The sequence below is a fragment of the Alexandromys fortis genome, unplaced genomic scaffold (assembly GCF_014885135.2).
Source record: "Alexandromys fortis isolate MF-2015 unplaced genomic scaffold, M_Fortis_MF-2015_v1.1 scaffold_26, whole genome shotgun sequence".
Taxonomy (NCBI): Eukaryota; Metazoa; Chordata; class Mammalia; order Rodentia; family Cricetidae; genus Alexandromys; species Alexandromys fortis.
The window spans coordinates 15,087,918-15,112,774 of NW_026067894.1; the positions used below are offsets into that span (position 1 = coordinate 15,087,918).

General features: G+C 54.0%; 1 protein-coding gene across 1 annotated transcript; it reads right to left on the bottom strand.

The window, feature by feature from the left end:
* Positions 1 to 24,857, bottom strand: Col8a2 (collagen type VIII alpha 2 chain). Its single transcript, XM_050156637.1, has 4 exons — positions 24,727 to 24,857; positions 14,196 to 14,250; positions 5,115 to 5,311; positions 1 to 4,586 (listed from the first exon to the last, which is right to left on the bottom strand). The coding sequence occupies exons 3-4, from the start codon at positions 5,293 to 5,295 to the stop codon at positions 2,668 to 2,670; spliced, it is 2,100 nt and encodes a 699-aa protein (XP_050012594.1). The 5' UTR covers positions 5,296 to 5,311; positions 14,196 to 14,250; positions 24,727 to 24,857; the 3' UTR covers positions 1 to 2,667.

Sequence of the window (24,857 nt, forward strand, 5' to 3'; positions counted from 1 at the left end):
GCAGGCGGATCTCTGTGAGTTTGAGGCCAGCCTGGTCTATGTAGCGAGTTCTAGAACAGCCAGAGCTACAAAGTAGACCCTGTCTTGGAAAAAAACAGAAAAAAAAAAAAAAAAAAACCTGAGTTGAAAAGACACCTTCCCACAAACCATGAGTATGATCTCTGAGCATCCTCGCAGGTTCAGTGAAGGGACAAGCATGCGCAGCTAGCTCAGGGGTTGGCCTGAGGCTGCAGGAACATGAGACAGGCGGCTTCCATCAGCATAGGCCAGTAACAGGGCATGGCTTTTATCAGATCTGCTGTCCTAGGTCCCCTGGCAAGCTGTGGACAGGTGCTTTCTGCTCAGGACAGCCCCCCACCCCGTCCTCAGGACCCGAGAGTCACAGCTTCATTCATAACTTGTATCAGATGTTGTCACTTGGCCCTTGGGGTCCTGAGCCAATCACCATGCTCCACTGCTCCCGAGAGCTTGCAGGAATGTTCCGGTGAAGTTCAGCCCGCTCCAGCCACTGCCCTTCTTTGGTTTCATAGAATGCCTCCAAGTGTGCCGGTGGTGCTGAGGCAGCAGGGGAGCCTCAGGAGCCTACACGGGAAGCCGTAAGGAAGGGTGCACTCCTCAAGAGGCCAGAAAAGTGCCTGGACACCGTGAGGCATCTCTGGACTGAGGTCAGGGTCACAGCAGGGTTTCTACAACAGGTTTTATTGGGGATGGTCCATACAGTCAGTACTGCAGTTTTCAGAGAGAAATCCCATTTTCCTGATTCCCCAGTGCGTTTTCCCTGAACCTGACATGGGGCTCTTGATAAGTAGAGAGAAACTTCCTACACCAGGCTAGAAATGAAATCACAAGTGGAAAAACCTAAATTAAAAAAAAAAAAAGCCAGAATACAAAAATGCACAAGGTAAGTGTAGTCGTCACGTTAAAGCCTGACACTGTTTGTCAGAATTGCTCAATGCCACCTACAGCTCCCACCCGCAAACACTGCAAAATCGCCACCCTTCCCTAAAGGCTTCAGGGTAGAGTCCAGCAGCTCCGCTCTGATACAACTTTTGGGGCTCCCTCAGAGTCGACTAACCACTGCCCATCAGAACTCATCCCTAACATATCAGATTAGTGGCTTTGACCCCGGGGAAGGAGGAGGCTGAACAAAAGGCCCAGCAGGGATGTTCTGACTCACTAATTGGTTCTCTTGGGCAGAAAAGCACACTGAGCCCTGGGCAGAGCTTTTCCTTGCTGGCAGGGGCAGGCTCCCCCTTTGGGAGCGGAAGTAAGCAGTTAACTAGGCTGCTTTGCAGGGGAGGAGGCTGGACCCTGGGCCCTCAGCCCATTGGCAGGCACATCTGAATGGGCACAAACTGGAGCACAAGATGGGTTGCCTCTTGAGTGTCCCAGACTCTCACACTCGGTACAGTGATGCAGGCTGACTAGGTAAGAACTGAGGAAGGCCATGGACCACGGAGAAAGCAGCCCTCCTTATACAGGTAAGAGTATCGGCCATCCCTGCCCCCAGCATTGACCCCAGCCTAAACTGGGGGCCAGGGAGCTAGGAAGCAAGCTCGCCTGTTTCCCTGCAGGAGCATTGTGATTAGGGAGGGTGATGGAAGCCTCCAAAGCCAGCTCATTCCAGCGGGGCCTGCTGGCATCCTTTCTTTCAGAGCCTCAGCCTCTTGGGCCCTACCCTGCTTAGAACAGGAAATTGGAAGCAGAGGGTGGAGAGAAGGAAGTGCCCACAGATGAGCCCCTCCGGCAGACACTAAATCTCCACAGCACAGTTCTTATTAAGTCTTCACCGTGTGCCTCTGCGCAGAGGGCCAGAGACAGGCGCTCTTGAAGACACTCAGTTTGGGGTTGGCAAGGGTCCCCTAACAGTCTGATGATGAGAAAATTAGCCTACCCCCAGCAGGTCAGAGGACAGAGGGAGGGGCACCCGTGTCTGCTGATCACTTGTCCTGGTTGGCTCTGCAATCGCAGAGTTCTATCTCAGCCCAGGGCTGTCCACCCTCACGTTAAAAAGCCGGCGCCAATGGGGATAGCCAGGGAAACAGAAGAGCTACCAGACTGCCTCAGATCCATGCCCCTGTCCCCTCATAGACCTCTACAGACGGTTGCTTCTGGAGTCTTTCAGGGGCCAGTAGCAAAGGCCACACAACTGTCCCCACCAGGATCATTCCGGGGGTCTAGTCAAACTGATCTGCCTCCAGGTCCCCCATTCCCTTCTTCCTTCCCCCCAAAAGGAAACAAAGACTTCAGGGAACCTAATGTCATTTGCTGGAGGCCTCCGGGGAGCTGGAAGAGGCCCAGTGAACACAGGCATCACCCCTGGCCTGTTCCGTGCGTCTAATGCCAACAGGAAAATCATCTCTCCCAACAGCTTCCAGGGCTCACAAGGGGGCCGGACTGAGTGCTCCAGGGTGCTGCCTGCAGACCAGGCAGGTCCAGAACAGGGTACAACCCCTACAGTGCACCAGGGGAAAGGAAATTAGGCCAACCTCTTCCAGAACCCACTTTGGCCTACACACGGGGAAAATAGGTCCGTCGCCTCGGGCCAAGGCCACCGCCGCCTCTGTTGAGCTGTTGGTTGTTTTCTTCAAATGGCCATCTCTAGAACTGGAAAGGTCTCTCTATCGCTAAAGAGGAGGAGGCCAGGGCAGCAGGGCCCCCCACGGGTTATGTGGGACAGAGCAAGAATCCTGAGAAGGAGGAGTGGATGTACTCAGTGGAGTAGAGGCCGTTGGCCTGGTCTGAGGGCATCTGCACCCACACCTGGTCATTGGGCCGCAGCTGGAGCACAGCCCCTCCAGACGCCTGGTCCAAATAGCCCTTCTTGTACTCGTCGTAGGTGTAGGTGGCTGGCACGTTGTTCTTGTACAGGGCCACCCACACATTGGTGCCCTTGACATGCACATGGTAAGCAAAGTAATAGACGCCTCCCACAGGGCAGGTGAAGATACCAGTAGCTGGGTTGTAGCCGCTGTGACCGTTGTAGAGAGTCCGGTCAAACCTAACTGGCATGCCTGAGGCAGGGAAGGGGGAGGTGAGCAGAGCGGTGAAGGCCGGAGTAGCCTGTGCTGACAGCTCCCCCAGCCCAAACTGAGGCTTTCCCCCCTTGCCCAGTACAGCCCCCTCCACTCCACCGTTGGGCAGATGCAAGCCTGCAATACCAGTCTCGTCAAAGGCTCCAGGGGCACCAGGAGGGCCAGGAGGCCCAGGGGGCCCAGGAGGACCTGTGAGTCCTGGGGAGCCAGGGACTCCAGGGGGTCCTGTGGGCCCAGCAGTGCCAGGTTCCCCCACTTTTCCCTCTCCTGGAGGCCCTGGAAGGCCTGGTTCACCCTTTAGGCCTGGCAGACCCTGGGGCCCAATAGGGCCTGCTGGGCCCTGCAGTCCTGGGATTCCAGAGGGGCCTCTCAAGCCAGGCTGCCCAGGAAGCCCCAGGTCACCTTTCTGTCCGAGGGCTCCTGCCATCCCTGGCCCTCCAGGGCGACCTGTAAAACCTGGCTCACCCTTGGGTCCAGTTGGTCCAGGGGGTCCGTGAGGTCCAGGAAGTCCCCTCTCACCAGGGAGCCCAGGATTCCCTGCCAGACCATTAGGCCCTTGGTCACCACGAATGCCAGGCACTCCTGGGGGACCTCCAGGTCCTACCTCTCCCTTGGGTCCAGGAGGCCCACGTCTACCAGGAAGCCCTGCAGACCCAGGAAGGCCAGGTGGACCCCCAAGGCCTTGTGGACCCTGCTCTCCTGGCTCCCCATCCTCTCCTGGCTCACCTCTGTCCCCCAAAAGCCCTGGGGCCCCAGCTGGGCCCCTATCTCCCTTAGGTCCTGGTTTTCCTGGCATCCCATAGCCAACAGGGCCTATCAATCCAGGGGGGCCCCGGAGCCCTGGCTCCCCTTTAGCCCCTGCTGGGCCCTGTGGCCCTGGTATCCCTGCTGCCCCTGGCACCCCCACACCGTCTACCCCAGGGGGGCCTTTTGGACCCATAACTCCTGGCTCTCCCCTAGAGCCTGGAATCCCAGGGGGCCCAGAATCGCCTTTGTCTCCTGGGGCTCCTGGTATCCCATCCAAACCTGGTTTGCCCAAGCCAGCTGGACCAGGTAGCCCGGGGGGCCCAGGGGCACCTGCCTGCCCAGGGGCCCCAGGAAGCCCTGGCTGGCCTACCCCATTATCCCCCTTGAGACCCCTATCACCTCGGGGTCCAGGCTCTCCCTGGGGTCCTGGCTCCCCCCTAAATCCTGGAGGCCCTGGCATTCCCTGAGCACCTGGTTTTCCAGGGACAGTAATGCCTGAAGGACCAGGAAGGCCAGGGGGTCCTGGGGGTCCCCGGAGGCCCTGGTCCCCTCGTATCCCTGGCTCTCCCCGCAATCCTGGCTGTCCTGGTGGTCCAACCTTGCCTGGGAGCCCTGGGGGACCAGCCTTGCCCATCCGGGAGAAGCCAGGGGGGCCAGCAGGGCCTGGCTGCCCATGAAGCCCAGGTTTTCCTGTGCCTGGCTTTCCTGGGAAGCCAGGAGGCCCAGGGGGACCCCGAGGTCCTGGCTTCCCAGGGGGTCCCGGCTCTCCTTTCAAGTCCATTGGCAGCAGCGGCAGAGGCATTTCTGAAAGAGAGAGAAGGGGACAGTCAGGGCCTGGTCAATAGAAGCTGGGAACCTCATCTACCCATTCCCCTCGGGCAGTGCGAAGAGCAGTGGGGGGAAACGAGGTTTTGCACGACTCGGAGAGCCCACTCCCAGAGCTCCTCTCCACAGTGGAGGAAGTCCAAAGGGGTCCAGTTGCTGTCCCGGGGATTGCCGCAGGTGTCCTCCTCCAGGACTTTCCTGTACCCAACTAACTAGCCAGCCCCTGCCCAATGAACTTAGAATATGTATGACTGCAAGACTTGTTGGTCGGCCACCAGGTGGCATCAGGAACCCGCTTTACAGACCAGTCAAGCGGTTCCATTACCTAGCTACTACCTTCCTGCACCCCCATATGGAGACTACTGAGAAGCCCTGGCTGGCCCGGCCATAGGATGAAAAAGTGGAGTCAGGATTTCTGCTGGACACTGGGAAGCTAAGGTCTCAAGGGTCTGGGGGCGCTTAGGGAGCCAGGGATCTGGCTTAGGTACTGAGTAGGGAGGCTCTCACCCAGGTACTGGCCCTTGCCCTCGCGGAAAGGCGGTCCCACTGGTCCTTTCTGCCTGGGCTGCACGTACTTTACCGGGGCATAGCCTGCTGCGCCCCCAACTCCGCCGCCAGAGGACACTCTTGGCCCACACCCCAACAGCAACAATAGCAGCGAAGGCAGGGTCATCGGAGCCCTCTGCATGGCCTCTGTGGATGCGCTGCAGAGAGAAGGAGAAGGCGTCACTAAACCCACCACCAGGACCAGGGGCTCAGCTAGAAACTCAGTTGTTATCAGAAAGCAAATCTTCAAGGCAGGGATCTGAAAATAAACCTCTCCCGAGTGCATCTGTCTCCCCCAGGCTAGACTTCGCAACCAGACAGAACCTTCTGGAGAACCAGTGTGGTGATACTTTGTGTTTTAACAAATAAAGCTTGCCTGAAGATCAGAGTGCAGAGCTAAGCCACTAGAGGTCAGGCGTTGGTGGCTCACACCTCTAATCCCAGCACCAGGGGGTTGAGATAGGAAGTGATATGGTTTATGGCTGGATGGAGAGAGGAATATAAGATGGGAGGAGACAGGAGCTCGATGCTCAGTCTGAGGTTTCTTTGAAATAGCATTTAGTCTGGAGATGCAGTCTGAGGATTCATAGAGACAGGATCATCCCTTCGGTCTGAGCATTGGTAGAGGTAAGAACTCTCTAGTAGCTGGCTGCTCTGCTTCTCTGATCCGTCAGCTTTCACCCCCCCCCCCCCCCGTTATCTGACTCCGGGTTTCATTTATTAAGACCATTTAGAATTCGTGCTACAAACCAGCTTGACCTCAGCACATCCCTTGCTAAAGCAAACCCCTGCCGTGTACATCTTCCAGGTACCGCTGGGGCTTTTCAGAGACGTAAATACAGTTATCTCAACACTGGCATATGGGTGTCCCTGGAACGCCCAGATTCCAGACGATGATACAGGGGAGGCAGGTCTGGGATTTGACTTGGGTCCTCATGATTCTCCATCATGTTGACATCCTTCTGGACTCCATCCTGCCAGGAACCAAAGCCTTATCTTTTTGGCCTCGCCATCCCTTCCTTTCCTGCCAGCCTTTACTCTGTGAGCCAGGACAGCTCCCAGGTCCCTGGTCGTAGTTCCAGGCCCTTGAATCTGCTGATTCTCCCTGCGGTGTCAGTTTTACCTCCGCTCATCCTTCAAGGCCCCTTCCTCCAAAATGCCTTCTGTCGGTTCATGGACACCTTTGTGCCCCACCCTGTGCTATCCAGCGCACTTTAGTTGAACTCAAAGAACAGGGCCCGGGGTCTGGATTCTCCAGCTTGATTACTCACTAGAGAGGGATCTGGGCAGGTGAACTGGGGTAGTACATAGAATATGCAAATGTTCATGGCATTACATTACACATAACAGCCCCAAGTGAAGGCAGGTCCATCATTACCTGACCAGGATATGATAACACAAAATGTGTGCTCTCCACACAATGCATTACTCTATGTGTGTGTGTGTTGGCTTTTTAAATTTATTTATTTTACATCCCAGCCATAGTTTCCCCTCCCTCCTCTCCTCCCATTTCCTCTCCCATGAACTACTTTTTTAAAATGCCTTTTTAATTACGTTTTACTTATTTATTTGAAGGAGGGGCACATGTGTCATGGTATAAATGTCACAGTCAGAGGACAACTTGCATGAATCAGTTCTCTCTGTCCACCATGTGGATTCCAGGGATCAAACTCAGCTCATCAGGCCTGGCAGCAAGTGCCCTTACCTGCTGGCATCTTGCCAGCCCTAGAAATGGTTTTTAAAATGGGGCACAGAGGATGGGAAGAAGGGCTGAGGAGTTAAGAGCACTGACTCACTGCTCTTCGGACAACCCAGGTTTGGTTCTGCACACCCACATGTAGGCTTACAACCATCTGTAGTCCCACGCAAAGGAAAAGAAACAGTTTTCTTTGCTTCTCTGTGCAGCTCTGGCTATCATGGAACTTACTATGTAGACCAGGCTGGCCTCAAGTTCAGAGATTGATCTGCCTGCCTCTGCCTCCTGAGTGCTGAGATTAAAGCTAAGCCATGTACCAACCACCTCCTGGCCACTGCCGTCTTCTCCTCCTCCTCCTGACAGGTTCTCATATAATCCAAGCTGGTGTCAACTTGGTAGATAGCTGAGGACGACTTAGAACTCCCGACCCTCCTACCTCTACCTCCCGGGCATTGGGATTGCAGGTGTAATGCACCACACTCGGTCTTAGAGGGTGCTAGGGATTGAACCCAGGGCTCCGGAGCCACATTCCAGTCTATAGATGTGCTCCATGTAGAGTATGTCCTTAAGGAAGTCATTGTCACAAAACAGCTACCAGAAGAAACAGCAATGAGAAAGAAAGTACAAGGATGCTCTTCCCAAAGACGCTCCCTTGGAACAGATAAACAAGGTCACCGCAGGGGCCTGTGAGGCAACTGTTAGGAGCACTGACTGTTCTTCCTCAGGACCCAGGCTGGATTTCCAGCACCTACACTGTGGCAACTCCAGCTCAGGGAACCCAGTGCCCTCTTCTGGCCTCTGTGAGTACTGCACACACATGGTGCACAGTCATACGTGCAGGCAAAACACCCACACACATGAACAATAAAAAATTATTTTTAAAAATGCTTAAACTTTAAAAAAACCAGCAGAGCAATGGCACATGTCTTTAATCCCCACATTTAGGAAGCAGAGGCAGGCAGATCTCTGAGTTTGAGGTCAGCCTGATCTACAGAGCAAATTCCTGAACAGTCAAGGCTACACAGAGAAACCATCTTGGAAAAAAATATTAAAGCCTTGGCATGCATGCCTCCTCTGGACTCTTCACACATGAAATGCATTTGCCACCCCTCCCTGCTTAAAATCACCCAACTCTTAGCAGGAATGGACAGAGGGCTGCAGAGAAGCTCCACGGAGCCACTGCCCCACTCCTGGGTTCAAATCCCAGCACCACCACTCATCAGCTCCGTGAACTCAAAGGACCCCTTACACCCTGAGCCTCAGTCTGACAGTAAGACCCGTCACTGTGGGTCCCCTTGTGCCAAGCTCAAGCTGATCTCATGGAGCCCAGTGAGTCCATGTGAAGGTGACCCTTGTGCCATGGACGGGTGGAAAGAGAATTACAGGAGCTTCCTGCAGCTTGGTGTGGGGAGGGGGCTTCCCCAGCATGTGTGAGGCCATCGGTTCCACCCTTAGCAGAGGGGGAAAGGAGAAGAAGGAGGGAGGGTAGGAGGAGGGATAGGGAAGAGACACTAATTAGACAATAAACGTCTCGATCGGGGCTGAGGCTGTGGCTGTGGCTTCAGGAACCTCCCTGAGCACAGGCCACCTTCCTCATTGGCTGTGACTAATGCCAAGACCCAGCGAACCTGCGATGTACGTACAGGTCCGGCTCTTCTTAGATGCTGCTGGTGATCAGCCCAGAAGCTGCCCCAACAGGTCACATAGAAACACTCACTACAGCCCGCGAGGACACTACTGTGTCCAGAGCAGAGGAAACGGATTGAAGGGCTTCATCAACGGGCTTCAGATAGACCCTAAACCTGGGCAGGGAAGCCCCGCCCTCTACCCGCCTCACCTCGCCTGAGCAAACAGAGCAGGCCCTCTTGCACTAGTTGTGCTAGCTAGAGCACTCAGAGAGAGCTGTGCACACCTGTCTAGAGCCAGAGTGTTCTGTCTGGCAGGTGGGCAGGGGTGGGGGAGCAGAGGGGAAGCGTGGAGGAAGGGGGCTGAGTATAAAGCTGGTAACAGAGGGAGCCAAGATGGCTGCCAGCTTGTTTTAGGCCGGGGTCAAGGGCATGACACCATCGGAAGAGATCCAGAACAGTCCTGATCTGGAAAGGTCAGACCTGTTTCCCACCCTCAGGAAGTGGTAATGGACGGCAGAGTCATAAAGGTACCCAGGCAGGTGTGGTACCAAAGGAAACACCTCCAGGCTAGCCAGGAGCAGGACACCAGCACCCAGAGCTTTGAGATCTGCTTGGTGTGGGGTCCTACAGGAAGTGCCTTTGACTCCTCCCCATAGCTCCTAACACTCCAGCAACTTCTACCCAACACTGGTGTGTGTGTGCAAGAGAGAGAGAAGAAGAGACAGACAGATAGACAGACAGACAAAGACAGAGCCAGGGACAGAGAGACAGAGAGAGACTCCCTCAAGGAGATCAGGACAGGTCTGATACCAGGCATGTCTTTGGAGAATGAAGGAAGTGATGGAGGAGGCATGACTTAGAAGATTTTTGTTCAGGGCTGGAGAGATGGCTCAGTGGTTTAGAGCACCGTCTGCTCTTCCAGAGGTCCTGAGTTCAATTCCCAGCAACCACATGGTGGCTTACAACCATCTGTAATGAGATCTGGTGCCCTCCTCTGGCGTGTGGGCATACATGGAGGCAGAATGTTGTGTACATAATAAATAAATAAATCTTTTTTTAAAAAAAAAAAGGGTTTTGTTCAAACAATGACTTAATTTCAAGGTGCTGTCAGGCCTGTCTGCAGTACAGCGATGCTTGCACAGGGTGGGGGACAGCAACGACAAGGCTAGGGCAGAGGCCTGTGACAAAGTCAAGCTTTAACCACTAGGGTTTCCTGCCAGGGGAGCCAGGCCAGCCAGCAAAGCAGCCAGCGCCAAGAGGACTCCTTCCAGGCAGGCTAGGCACAGCCTGTTCAGGGGCTGAAGAAAGAGGCAATGACCTGGAGGTGGCGCTGTGTGGACCTGTGTGCCAGGCCTCAAGAGCTGCGCTTGCTTACTGCGCCCCCTTGGTGCTTCTCCACCTGCTAGAGACACCCAGCGCATTGGCTGCCTCACCCAGCCTTGCGTCTGTGGAGCCAGGCTCAGCTCTTCCGTCCTGATTTAGCTCTCCTCCTCTCCCCGTCCCCACATGGCCAAGCTGGCACACAGCGAGGCTCCACAAAGTGTGACCAACTCAATTCACCGTCAGACTTAACACACAATGCTATAGATATGGTGGCACATGCCTGTAATCTCAGAAAACAGGAGGCAGGGGCATGAGGGGCACAGAAATGCCTAGGTCATCCTTGACTACTTGGCAAGTCTGAGACAAGAATATCTCAATCAACCAATCAAGAACACAGCAAAAACCCGCGCTCCAACCTTTCCCCAGCGACAACCTGAAGAGCGTCTCTGCAGACGTGTCTTGCTCCAGAAGAGTGGAACAAAGGGGACAATTTTTTTATTACTTGTTCTCCCAGATGGAATTATTGCCCAAGTTAGAGGGTCAAAGATCAGGTGGCAAGTCCTGAGACTCCAGCCATCTCTGCCCACGACTGGCTGTGTGACCTCGGGCAAGCCATCACCCTCTCTGGTGGTGTGGACAGACCAAGGCTAGGGCTGGCAGGGGCTCGGAGCCTCGGAGGTGGGACGCGTTCAGGAGACGCTGATTCAGGGGATTGAGCCCTGGCGGCGGCGGGGCAGACGCGGTGTTTGGACAGCTGCAAGTCCTTAACGGGGATTTCCCCCCTTTTCAACAAATCGCCGTAAAACACCATTCCGTCCAAGTCAGCGTTTTGGGGCAGCCTGGCCTCCTCCCAGGGAGGCGGAGGAGACAGGCTGGGAGCGGGCGCCCCGGGGCTTCCAGACCCAGGTGGGAGGAGGCGCTGGCCAACCGCTCCCCTCCCCGGACCCCTCCCCCGGCTCCGGTCTCAGGTGTGTCCCCGCTCCGTCCCTCACCTCGGAGCGAGCTGTCTCGTCCGAGGTGCAGAGAGGCCTGAGGGAGGGCGCAGGGTGAGGCTGCTGTGACCCCGCCCCGCGGTGGGAACGGGTGGAACCCGACCCGAGCAGAATCCAGGCCCCAGCACCCCAGACGGCGGCTCCGCGAGCAGCGGCGGGGAGGCGCGGCGGCCGCTCCGCCAAACCACAGGTATGCTGCGAGCCGCTTCCTGTGGAGAAGACGTTCAGCAGAGCCCCTGCCCGGTGCCTGGTCCCCACTCCCCCAGCCTCTTCCTTTCTCCCTGGTCTCTTGGCGCCCCTGTCTTCCCTCACCTGTCAGGTGACCGCATCTCCCAGCCCCTCCTAGAGCCAGGCAGCCCCTTGGCCTCCCAGCGCAGGTGATACTGGGCAAGTGATTTAACCTCTCTGAACCTCAGTGTCCTCAGCAAAAAGATCAACTGAGGTCTCAGGAGCCACCAGACCTTCTAGGTGTGCTGTATTGGCTTGTCCCTTGAGGGCCAGGACGTCCTGCCCTCAGTCCAGCCACATACCCTCCTGCTGCAAAGTGACATCTAGCCTCCATCCAAAGTCTAACATCTTGAGGAATGAAGTCTGAATTCCATTTCCTGCCCTTCTAGACCTTTCTCTTGTTAGTCGAGACAGAACACTGACCAGGTTTGTCTGTAGAGACCGCTGAAGACAACTGAATTAAGGACCCCGGGGAGTGGGCAGAGGATACGACCACAACCTCAGGCCCTCAACCTCCACTGTAAACTCTAAACTCTCCCCTTCCCTGAGTCCCAAAAGGAAGGTGGTCTCCTACCCAAGGCCAGACCCCACCTCAGGAGCTTAGGGTGGACGCCACCCCTGTGGCTTCCAGTAGCTTGCTCCACCTGTCCTCAGTTCAGGCGCCATTCTCTTCCTCCCTTCCCTGACAAGCTTCGACCCTCTTCCTCTGCCTGCGGGCAGAGCCAGGCTTCCCCCGCGCTGGCTCGGGCTCATGGCCTGTGGACTGTCCTGGCAGTTCCAGGTATCCCTGCGGCTGTCCGCAGCTCCAGCTCCAACACGGAGTCAAGGAGTCCCGGCACACCTGTTTCCAGCTTCCCCCTTCACTGTTATTTAGCTCCGCCTCCCACGCTGCTGTCGTTTCCTCTTGCTGCTTCCTATTCCCCCAACCCCTGGTGCCCAGGATAAAAATCTGAACATCATTGCTGGCCCTTCCTTCCTTATATGGTAATGGAGGCTCTCCACCCCTGCAAAGCCTTGGCAGGGTTAGGAGAGACTACCCTCCCTTCCAGCCCACTTGGTCCTTTCCTGAAGGCTCTTGGGAGGCCACCATCCTACATCCTACGCAACTATATGTTAACACCCCTATTCCTTTCCCTTCAAGCACCTCCCGATTTGCCGAGCTGGACCTTAGTCCGAGGAAGGGGTGAAGATGGGAGGAGTCACAGGTGGCGATGCTTAGGCAGCGGTGATGGTGACAGGCACACAGGTCTGAATGGAAGGGCAGACGGATGCTGGATGCTGGTGCTTGCTGGTCAGTTGACAAGGCCTTCTGCAAGGCCAGTGTGGACAGCCATACTTGTGAATGCTGGACCTTAGCTCTGTGTTTGCTTCCATGGATGAGGTCTGGCTAGAAATGGGGTGTGTGGGGGTCTGAGTGCCTACATCTCTCTGACTCAGCCCCCTAGGTTTTTTTTATTATTTTTTAAATTTTTTAAATTTTTTTTTGAGACAGGGTTTCTCCGTAGCTTTTTGGTTCCTATCCTGGAACTAGCTCTTGTAGACCAGGCTGGCCTCGAACTCACAGAGATCCGCCTGCCTCTGCCTCCCAAGTGCTGGGATTAAAGGCATGCGCCACCACCGCCCAGCCTTCAGCCCCCTAGTTTAAATGTGTGGGTAAGGGCTGCCCTAAAGCTTGAGAGCTGCCCGGGACCTCATCACCCAGGTGGGTGTCAGCTCAGCACACCTATGCTCACGGCATCTCTCCTACCAGGCTGCAGTTCCCACACCCAGCACACAGGGGACCTCTGTCTAGGGAACAGCCCTGGAAGGAGACTTGAGAGTGACGGCAGCAGGGTCACTAGGAAGTAGGGGCAGATGCTGGCAGAGGGATGCAAACTGAGGGCAGAGCACCTGTCCATCCCAGCGGGGAAGGCTGCGCAGTCTCAGAAAGGACGAGCCACCTAGCGGCACACGGAAGGGGAAAGGCACTACCTGCAGGTGAAGCCTGGACTCGTGGGTGGAGCTGGCCGTGCTTCAAGCCCGCCACAGCCCTGGGTGTCCTCAACTCCTTACCCACCTTCCCATAGTTGCCGACGTGACCCTCTCTGCCTAGGACCCCTTTCTTCCTTTTTCTTCCAAACACACTTCCCAAAGTCCCTCCTGAGTGCCCTTCCTTCAAGCAGCCTTCCCAGCACCCCCCCCCCTCAGGACCACCTCAGCCCCTCCCTTCAGCATCACTCAGGAAGTACTCAAAAGAGCCTGCAGCTGGGGAACATGGGGGTGGGGCTGTGGCTCCAGGGCCGGCCCTGACCTGGCCACCTTCCACCTGGGGCTCAGCCCCAGGCATTCTGATCAGGGATGGCTCTCTGTTGCCCTTCCTGATTCCTTAGGCCTGGGCCACAGAAGGCTAGCCCTCCCTCGTTACAGGTGACTACATTTAATGCCCCACCCCTGGCCTCGGCCCAGTTGAGTCTAGACACCTGTTATCCCCTGGAGGACCATCTCCTTGCCACCAAGCCTCCAGCCAAGGAGGTAGGAATCTCCAGGCTGAGACAGATGACCCCTTGGCCACTGCACCCTCTGGCAGGTAACCAAGAAACTGGCTCCTTCCATCAGGGGCTATGGGCTCAGCGGGTGGCATGCTGTCCTGGCTTCCAGCAGACGTCTTGAGCCTCTGACCAAAACAGACTGGAGGGTCTCCAGACGCAGCCACCCAGCCTCAGCTCCGGCAGGCCGGACCTCCTCAGCCTCCAGCTCTTCGCCTTCTGGTTCCCATTTGCAGCCTTTTCCGGAGCGCCACCCTTAGCCGCTGTCGCTCCAGCCGGCCAAGATTCCTGGGCCTCGCGGCTTCCCTGCGTGGTGGCGGCGGCGGCAACAGGAGAGGCCGGGTTGGACAGAGAGGGAGCCGGCGGGAGTGCGGCCAGGCCACTGCACTTGGGCACAGCCAAGCAAACAGGGCCGCGCCAAGGAGCGGGGCTAGATAGTTCACAAATGAGAAAAAGCTGCTTCCGACTTGGGCCGGGGTTTTACAGCGCTAAGAACTGAGGTCACCTGCAGGAGAAGCCTTCGGCAAGGGCACCCTGGGCCTGGGAGGGAGTGGCTGCTGCTGCTGCAGGAGCCAGTGAGTTTACAGGGAGGCACACATCTTCTCTTCCAACTTTGGGTGTCAGAACCCCCCCCCCCAGGTCTAGCTTACCTTTTTGGGTTTTTTTAGGTGGGAGGGGCCACGAAGGTCGTAGCAGAAGCAGGACCTGGCGGGAATGAAGGACAGGGGCAGTGAGAGCGTGCCTGGAGAAAGTGTGGGAAAGCTCCCGTGGGTCCTCATTCCCCCCCCCAGGTAGCCGTGGTACGTGACCAGGAGCCCCGCTAGAGCGGCCCCCTCCTCAGCCTGGTGCCAGGGACCCATTTCCCCCTAAGCACACTTAGTGACAGTCCTGCTACGAGACACCGAGGAACCTCTTTAAGATGTGTGCCCAGCTGTTCTGGCTAAGTCCTTTCTCTACATTAGGATTGACTGGGGGTGACCCTTAAGATGGGGAAGTGGTCTGACTAGAAAAGTTCATGCTGAGGTCTCTACCCCTGCCCTGGAGAAGCTGGGAGCATCAATCAAAAGGCCATCACAAGACTGGCTAGTCCTTAATCACAGTACTCAAGTAGATCTCTGTGAGTTCAAGGTCAGCCTGATCTACACAGTAAGACCCTGTCTTAAGACACACAGTTGGCTAAGATCCCTGGGCAGCACAGAGCAGAGATCACTGTCCCTCCACCTCACTGTGAGCTCCCCTAAGGCTTCTTGGAGGAGGAAGGGACATTCAAGCTGAACTCTGAAAGAGGAAGAGAAATCTGAGCAGCAGATGAGGTGAGTGGAGAAATTTCCGGAAGTTGCTTGGGGGATCCAGGGATGGTCTAGAGATGCTTGGGAGATCAGGAGATGGTCTAGAGATGTTTGGGAGATCCAGGGATGGTCTAGAGATGCTTGGGAGATCAGGAGATGGTCTAGAGATGCTTGGGAGATCCGGGGATGGTCTAGAGATGCTTGGGAGGTCTGGGGATAATGTAGAAGTCTGTGGAGTCAGAGACCAGCAGGAACTGGGAGTTGGGGTAGCAGGGAGATGAGTTTTGAAAGTCACACTTGCATCCACTAGAAATCAATAGGGAGCCATTGAAGGCAGTGGAGTTGGGGAGGTGGGTATGGCCAGAGCTCTGAGTGGCAGAGTTCCCTGGTTGTGCCTCAGCTAAACAGGGTACCAAGGTTCTGTCAGAAGCTGTAGCTCAGGGCTCAGGATGTAATGTAGTTGGTAGAATGCTTGCCTAACACACACAATCCCCAGGACTGCGTAAATCAGATATAGTGGTACATGCCTGTCAACCTAGCACTTGCAAAGTGGAGCAACAGACTCAGGAATTCAGCTCATCCTCATCCATACCATGAGTTCAAGGGCAGCTTGGGCTACATGAGACCTTGTCTCAAAATATTTGTAAAATTCCCTAGCCTAGATGAGTTTGGGGCTATTGTCCAGACCCAGACATGACTCCTGGGTGGATAAAGAGGGGACACCCAGCCAGCCCACCTGGCAGGAAGAACTGAGGCTTCGTCACTCTCTCCCCCAGCTGCTTGCTTGCCTCTGCCCGATCCCATGGAAACTCTGACAGCCTGGCCTTCTCTGTGGCTGCACAAACAGCCTGATGCCAAAGCCTGCTGCGCCTCCTGGCTGGCTCTCCACCTTGCTGAGCCCTGAACACCCTGACTTCAGTAAACACCAGAACCCCAGCGAGGCCACTTTCTGAGCTTCTGGCCTGGCTGCTGTGACCTGGCTGCTGGGCCTGGGTAGGCAGTTTGTACCATTCAGTGCAAACCTCCCACCCACCTACCCCACTAGGGTTGATCTAGGCTGGATCTGAGTTTTGGATCTGAGAACAGAACTGAAGGTGTGGTATGTGGCAACGCCCCAAACACACACAAGGGACAAAGGGGGTTAAAATTAAAAAAGCTAGGGAGGTAGGACAGAGCTCACTAACCAAGCATAAGGCTTGGATTCAGTCCCTAGCACTACATACGCATATGTACACACACATAAATGTACACATATACAAATACATATATATGCACACGTATATACTCACATACATATGTATGCATATACATATACTATACATACATGTGTACACACATACATATACTACACATACATATGCACGCTTATACACATACTACAATACGCATATACATATACTACACATACATATGCACACATATATATACTACACATACATATGTACGCATATATACTACACGTGCATATGTACATGTATACATATACTACACGTACATATGTACGCATATACATATACTACACATACATATGTACATGTATACATATGCTAGACATACATATGTACACATATACTACACGTACATATGTGCGCATATACATATACTGCACATATACATATACTACACATACATGTGCACACACATATATACTACACATACACATGTACACATATACATATACTACACATACATATGTACACATATACAAACTAGTGCTGGGGATGCAGTTCACTTGGCAGAGTGTTTGCCTAGCATGCTCAAAGCCCTGAATTCAGTCCCCAGCACTACTTAAACTCAACGAGTTAGCATATACCTGTAATCATAGGACTCAAGAGGAAGAAGCCAGAGGATCAGAGGTTCAAAGTCATCTTCAGCTACGCGGCCTGCATATGATGTTCAAGACCAAGTGATCTTTACCACTGAGCCAGCACCACCCCCTTTAAATCTGTGCCCAGGCTCATATGTAGACTCACGTGTTTGAGGTCAAAGGATAACTCTGAGGAACTGATTCTCTCCTTCCACATGGGTTCTGGGGATCAAGTGCAGGTCACCGGGCTTCTCCTGCAACCATTTGTACCTGCTAAGCCATCTTGCTAGCCCAGGCTTTGAACCCTGGTCTGTACAGGTGCCTTGAGAAGGCTGCCTGGGTTCAGCTGAGGAAAACCTTGAGTACCAGGGTCAGAGACCTGGGCCCAACCTAAAGCTGGCTCCCCCTTCCTCTACCCATGGCTGTGTCAGAATAGTCTCTAAATCCCAAGAACACCTAGAAAGAACAAGGTCCTGGGCTCAGTCCCCAGCACCACTAAATAAATAATAGACCTTAAATCCATACTATACACAAACCAGCACTGGCCATGTCCCAGACATAACTTTAAAAAACATTTTTATTACATTTTTTTATTATTGTGGGGGAGGGGTAGGCATGCCACAACTCACGAATGTACAGGTCAGAGACAATTTTCTCATTTCCTTCTCTTTCTGTTTTCTTTTTTCAAGACAAGGTTTCTCTGCGTAGCCTTGGCGATCCTAGAACTCACTCTGTAGTCCAGGCTGACCTCAAACGTAGAGGTCCTCTGCCTCTGGAGTACTAGGATCGAAGGTGTGTGCCACCACACCTCGTGATCAGACAGAATTTTCAGGAGTTGAGTTCCCCTTCCATCATATGGGTCCTGACATCAAACAGGTTGCCAGGCTTGGGGGAAAGCACCTTTACCCACTGAGCCATTTCACCTCCCCTTTGCGCCCTCCCCCAGCCCTGCGAGGCTGGGATTGCTGTCCCACTTCACTGGGGAAGAGCACGGAGGCCCAGAGGGGCCACATCTACTCTGCAAGGTCCACCTTAGGGGAGGCAGATCTGGCCCATCTTTAAGTGTCCATATAGTTCCTATACTTGGGCTTCCTAAAGATTAGGGTTCTGCTTGCCAAATCCACTCTACCCTACCCATGCTGCTGCCTCAACCCAGGTAATACTACTCTAGATAGGCAAAGCTGGGCACAGAGTGGGCAGCCTCTACTGAGGGCATCAGGAGTGCCCCCCCCCAAGATGCTACAAAAGTCAGAAACTGGGTGGATGGCTGCACCATGGCCTTGGCTGTGCTTTCTTCAATGCTTCTCTGTTCTTAATGCCCTAATCCTCTTCTTCCACTTCTCCATGGTGACATCTCTCCTTTGCACAGCTAAATCCCATACTAGATATGGGAGGGTCAGGCTGAACCCCCAGCTAGCAACTTCTGAGAGCTGCAGAGTCCCCAAGTAGGCTAGCCTGGTGTCAGGCTGGACCTGAGGGCTGGGGGAGGAAAACTCAGCTCGGTGCTCATCAGAGGAGGGTCCATTTCTATGTCCCACTGTGGGCAGGTCCTCACTATAGTCTCAATTTAAAAATTCTTGACTTATTTCCATATGTGTGTTTTTCCTGCAGGTATATATGTTCACACCTACACATCTGGTGCCCACAAAGGCCAGAAGAGGGAGTTTGGTCCTGGAACTGGAGGTATGGGTGATTGTGAGCCATCTTGTCAGTATTAGGAATCGAACCCTGGTCCTCTGCAAGAGAAACAAGTGCTCGTAACCACTGACCCATCTCCCCAGACCCAAGAGTCTCATTTTTAAAACTCATGAGCTCAAGATTCACTCAAGAGCTGCATGAATGTGGTTTGGTTTGGTTTGAGGCAGGGTTCCCCCCCCCTTTTTTTTTTTTGTTTTGTTTTGTTTTGTTTTTCGAGACAGGGTTTCTCTTTAGCTTTGGAGCCTGTCCTGCTGGCCTCGAACTCACAGAGATCTACCTGAGGCAGGGTCTCCTTAGCTGGCTTTCAACTCAGTTGTAGCCGAGGATAACCTTTGAACAGCTGACCTTCCTGTTTTACATACCATGGGAAGCTGGCTTTTTTTGGTTATGTATTAGTTTGCTTTGAGACAGGGTCTTGTTATGAAGCCCAAGCTGGCTGCAAGCTCACGGTAATCCTCCTGTGTCAGCACACTCAACTATACTGCACAACTTATTTTTTTAAATATTCATTTATTTATTAAGGATAAAGGGTTGGGTGTGCCATGGCCAGTGTGGAGGTCAGAGGACAAATTTTGGGAGTCAGTTTTTGCCTTCCACCATGTGGGACTTGTGTGTCCAATTTAGCTCATCACGCTTAACACCGACCAAGCTTGTTTACTTGCTGGGCCATCTCGTCAGCCCCTTATATTCTTAGGACCTCACAGATCAGCATCTTTACTCCTTCATCAGTGATATGTAAACAGTCTCTGCTTCCTAGAATCTGTGTGAAGCTTAAACACACTACTTTTGAGCCTGGTGTTGGTTGGCATGTGCCTTTAATCCCAACAGGAGGCAGAGGCATGCGGATCTCTGTGAGTTCGAGACCAGCCTGGTCTACAAAGCTAGGACAACTAAGGCTACACAGGAAAACCCTGTCTCAAAAAAACAAAAGCAGCCGGGCGATGGTGGCGCACGCTTTTAATCCCAGAACTCGGGAGGCAGAGGCAGGCGGATCTCTGTGAGTTCGAGACCAGCCTGGTCTACAGAGCTAGTTCCAGGACAGGCTCCAAAGCCACAGAGAAACCCTGTCTCGAAAAACCAAAAAGAAAAAAAAAAAGAAAAAACAAAAGCAAGCAAGCAAGCAAACAAACCTACCTTTGTATCCTGGATTTAGTCTAAATTGTCACACAGGAACTCAATACACGTCCACTACAATTACTTAAAAGATCTCCACCATGACATCTCCTGGCAGACATGGGCTCTAAACCCCACTTTACAGATGAGAAACTGAGGCACGGGGTGGGGTCACTTGCCCAAGTTCATCCGCAAGCCACTACAGGACTGTCTCAGAGCTCGGTGCAGAGCTGGGTAAGTCCAAAGATGCAAAAGACAGCCTTCCATCTTGTTCCTCCGGCTGAGGCATAGTGTTCCCAGAGGGGGGTGTCTCCACATCCCCTCAGCACATCTCCAGCTTGGCTCACTCCCAGAACTTCCACCCCCTCCCCAGTCCCTGCTGCCACTGCAGGAGGGACCTCTGCATTCCTGGCTAAGCAGCAGATTTTCTGTGCTCCAGGAACTATGAGAAGAATGTTTGCCGCGAACTAATAAGCCCGTGGTCGCCTGTCAGGAGTGTGGCCTGGAGGGCCCATGCAAGCTCTGTAGCAGCCAGCACAGTGGGAGAGAAGGCGGCTAGACAGAAGGGAGAATTTCCTGGTCTTAAGGACTAGGATGCTGGAAGCGGTGGGTGCCAGAAAGTTGGCCTCAGCCAGGCGTGGTGGCTCACGCCTGTAATCCTATCTCTCAAGAGGCTGGGGCAAGAGGATGGTGGGTTTATGGTCAGCCTGGGCTACACAGAGAGATTCAGGTCAACCCGAGCTACATAGGGGGACCCACAAAAAAAAAAAAGAGTGTGGGCTCCTGGGAGTGTGCAGAGGAGAAATGGCTTCCCACCCACAGTTTCCAGGGAAGGCCAGGCCAGTATCACCAGCTCATCTCCAAAGAATGGCCACTGAGGTCTCACCACATCCAGTCAAGACCCACAGGTGAGGCCAAAACCCTGGGCGCGGAGCCCTTGCTTGGAGGAACTGGTGTCCCTCGCTGCCAGGTGTCCCTGCTAGGGACCACTAAGAGGTCTCAGATACCCTTCCTTTCCAAACTCTTTCCATAGGCTTGACTTTCTGGTGCCTCTCGGGGAGGGAGGGGAGAAAACTGGGGGAAAACGCCATCTTGTGTTAGAGAGATGCTTAGCATGCTGAAAATGCTGAGCCTGAGGGTCCCCAAAGCGAAGAAACTCTGGTTAATGCGAAGGGCTAGAGATGGTGCCATCACTCCAACCCTGCTCAGCAAATCGGCTGGCAACTAACTAGCAGGACCACCTCTTCCCTTGCTCTTGAGGTATACATCCATCTAGCTCTGCCTTGCACTAGTGCTACAGGATTAGAACTACATGAACAGAGGGTTAAATTCCCAACCACCTCTTTTTTTTTTTTTTTTTTTTGGTTTTTCGAGACAGGGTTTCTCTGTGGCTTTGGAGCCTGTCCTGGCACTAGCTCTGTAGACCAGGCTGGTCTCGAACTCACAGAAATCCGCCTGCCTCTGCCTCCCCGGAGTGCTGGGATTAAAGGCGTGCGCCACCATCACCCGGCTCCCAACCAACTCTTAACTGTTACACTCTCTCAGAGAAACAGAAGAGCCGGGCGGTGCAACCAACTCTTAACTGTTACACTCTCTCAGAGAAACAGAAGAGCCAGGCGGTGGTGGCGCACACCTTTAATCCCAGCACTCAGAAGGCAGAGGCAGGCGGATCTCTGTGAGTTCGAGACCAGCCTGGTCTACAGAGCTAGTGCCAGGACAGGCTCCAAAGCCACAGAGAAACCCTGTCTCAAAAAACAAAAAACAAAAACAAACAAACAAAAAAAAAAACAAAGCTACAGAGAAACCCTGTCTTGAAAAATCAGAAAAGAAGGAGAGAGAGAGAAAGAAAGAAAGAAAGAAAGAAAGAAAGAAAGAAAGAAAGAAAGAGGAATTGCAATTACAGGGTGTCTGATCTGGACAGATGGTTCAGTGGTTAAAAACACTAGCTGCTCTTCCAGAGGACCCAGGTTCAGTTCCCAGCACCCACACGGTAGCTCACAACTGTCCGTGATTCAAGTTTCCTGGGACTCAACATTCACTCTGGCTTCCAACAGTACTGTATGCATGTGGTGCACAGATATGCACTCAGGCAGAACAGCCACACAATAAAGACATCTTTAATTTATATTTATTTTATGTATATTGGTATTTTGCCATAGGTGTCCGGTCCCCTGGAACTGGAAATTACAGACCATTATGAGTTGCCATGTGGGCTCTGGGGATTTAACCTGGGTCCTCTAGAAGAGCAGTCTCAGTGCTCTTAACCACTGAGCCATCTCTCCAGCCCCAATAAATACATTATTTTTAAAAAGAAAGAGAAACATTAGCATGTCGGGTTGTATGATGAGGTTCTCTCCACCCCAGCTCCCTGCTAGACCTGTGAGAGAAAGCAAACTGGAGAAAAGCCTTTGCTGTCACTTCTGCCTCTGGCTGCTGTGTGGCCACAGATAATCCGACCTGAGTCTCTAATCCCATCCCAGAGATGGCCAGTAATGCTGGCCTGGCTCTCCCCATGAGGTGCTCACCAGCTGCCTGTCCCCGTCACAGGCCTTTCCACTCTCCCAACACAGGCACACCCATCCATCTGTATGAGAACAGTTAGTGTCCCATTCAAAAGTTCCTACATTTTGTATCTGGATGATACGGGGTCAACACTCCTATGTGCCAAGATTCAACCAGGGAGGTGGGATGCACATGGGTCAGAAAGTTCTGAGAGCTATCTCTATGACAAAAGTAACCTCAGGTCACCCCTCCCAGTCACCTTTCCACAAGCAAAACATGACCCCAGAAAGGGGTTTTGTCAATAGGGAAGCTGAGACACAGAGACGGCAAGGGTCAACTCTTCAAACTGCAGGTGTATTGGCTATACCCTTCCTACTCTGGAAGCGACCAGAAAACAGAGGGATTGAGACCTCTCTTTCAGAGAGCATGGCTTCCCTGGCTCATGTCTGCATACACGTGTGCACTTCCTGGCCTTGTAGACACACCCAGGCTCCTGTACATGCTCAGTGACCCCCAACTCAATGACCACACCGAGCTCCAGTCCCCACTTACTTATAGCTTATAAAACTGGAAGCCAATCTCACGTCTTCTGTGCACCTGTCTCCTGTGGGGACGGGGCACAGTGCTGTAACACAAGACTCCCAGCCTGCCCTCTGCTGTCTCCGTAATTATATGAGTACATCATCATGAACCCCTTCCTCTCATCGTCATGGCAACCACCCACTTTAGCTACCATCACCTTTCTCCTCACACCACCTGGTCCTCCTCCAAGATCTCCCTGCCTGGAAGAGGAAGCTGTTCCCTTCATCAGCCAGTCACTCCCAGCTTACACCTAGGCAGCTCACACCCGGTCTCTCTAGAGAATAGCCTTAGAATCCTGGCTTCAAAATAGTATGCTCCCTCAACTCCCTACTGTGTGGCCCCACTGACAAAACTCTGTCTTTGAGAGCCTGCGTCACCTCTGACCCTCTCTCCCCATACTCAGCCCTGCATTTGGCTTGCATAGGAACTCACCTCTTTGTGTGCCTCAACGGGCACCCAGAGATCACAGCTGTACCCCATATGAGAGATGCCTGTGCCTCTAGTTCATCCACTCAACTCTGTAAATACCTTAGGACCAGCTCACCTGAGGCTCTATTTCCCTATAGAGAGCCCCATGCCTGTCACTGGGGTTCTGGAGAAAGTTGAGGGCCAGCAGGACAGGGAAGTTAGGCTCACATCCTTTGGCCTGGCTAGGGCCAAGTGCAGGGAATTGGTAGGGTTTGGGGGCTTGGGTTGACAGCTGTGTGTATTTGGCATTCCCGCTGCCCCCCCCCCCCCCCCCCCCCCCCCCCCCCCCCCCCCCCCCCCCCCCCCCCCCCCCCCCCCCCCCCCCCCCCCCTTGCCCACACACACACACCCTTCCTATCCTTTCCTTTCCTCTGGGCCAGAGCCGAAACCCTCATGCTAACTGGGGTAGACCAAGTGAAACCAGAGAGACCCTGGTGAGCAGAAGAGTGTGAACCTGTGTGTGCACACTATCCTGTGGAAGTATGCTTGGCTGGACCACATGGGGCTTGCTGTGTGTCTGTTGGAGATCGCGTGTGCACATGCGTGCCATTGTTTTAGCATTTGTGGTAGGACTATGGTCTTGTGTGTCTTAGTCTTTTATTCGGTGTGTGACTGTGTATGAGTCTCAGTGGGAGGGAGCGTGGCTGCATCTGACTGGTTTGTGCTGCTTATCTTTTTAGGGGATTCTAGTCCAAGTCTCCATCTGGGTTCATCCACCCCAGGAGAGGCTAGCCCTGAATCTTTGTTCCCACCAAGACCGCTAGCTCTCCCTGTGGCCCCCACAAAGGGGGTGGGCTCCTCACTCAGGATAGTGAGGATCTGCTATCTTAGTTATCTCTGAATGCCCTCCAACACCCCTGCCCCACAGCCCACCATAGGTTCTGGGAAGTTGCTTTACTATAGCAGGCAGTGCCGCAGCAAAGAAGGCGTCAGGGCCGGCAGAGCACCCTGCAAGTTCAGAGGCATTTCTGTGCGAGGAATCTAGCCTGTTCTTCTGCACAAGGTGTCTCTAGCAGATACATACACAAGTGCACACGCACACTCCAGGCAAATTCAGAGGGATCTGTCCTGGGTTCAACTCCAGAAGCTTTTTGGCTGACTAGCTGTTCTCTATCTGGGAGCCTCCTGGGATCTGTGTGGTGGAGATACCAAAAAGCTGTTCCAAGGACCTGGGACCCCAGCCACTATTGGCCAGGCACAACCCCCTCAATCCCTACAAGTCTCAATGGGAATGGGGGTGCAGAGCCTCTGGCAGGGACATTCCTCAGAACCTCAGCCTCCGGTGTCGGGTAGAGGCTGCCAGGTTACCCAAAATAGAACTTGGGGTAGAGACAGAAAACCCAAGTAACTTGGAGGTCGCTGGAGAAGCAGAAATGGCAGAAAGATGGGGAGAAAGATGGGGTGAGGTGGAAGCTGAGTCCCCTCACCTCCCCCTCTCCGCTACCTCACCACGAAGGCAGTTTTGCTATTCCCGTTTTATAGGTGAAGTGACACCCCGAGTCACGGGTTTGGAGGAGGAAACAAGGGGCTCTATCTTCGTTACATCCAGGGAACGGGTGGGCTTCCCCTCATCTCCTGGCCAACCCCCAGCACTAGTCGCCCCCAGGCCCTGTCCCCACACTAGGGCCTGAGGCGTCGCGCCCCGTCCGGGGTGGACACCTGACCGCAACTAGCCCTCGTAGCCCCCCAACCCGAACCCCAGAAGCACTGCCCCCTGTTTACCTGCAGGGAGGCCTCCGAGGGGCGCTCCGGCTCTCGAGGGCGACCCGGATGGCGCAGGCTCGGGGCCGGGGCGTCGTCGGGGTCCGGTCCGAGCCCCTGGAACTCTGCGTTGCTCTGCCCGCTACCCCGCG

Excerpts from the sequence above, each read along its gene's own strand:
- Col8a2 (XM_050156637.1), bottom strand. The coding sequence starts at position 5,295 with ATGCAGAGGGCTCCGATGACCCTGCCTTCGCTGCTATTGTTGCTGTTG. Across the intron at positions 4,587-5,114 it reads GGGCAAGGGCCAGTACCTGG|AAATGCCTCTGCCGCTGCTG; the intron begins GTGAGAGCCTCC and ends TCTCTCTTTCAG.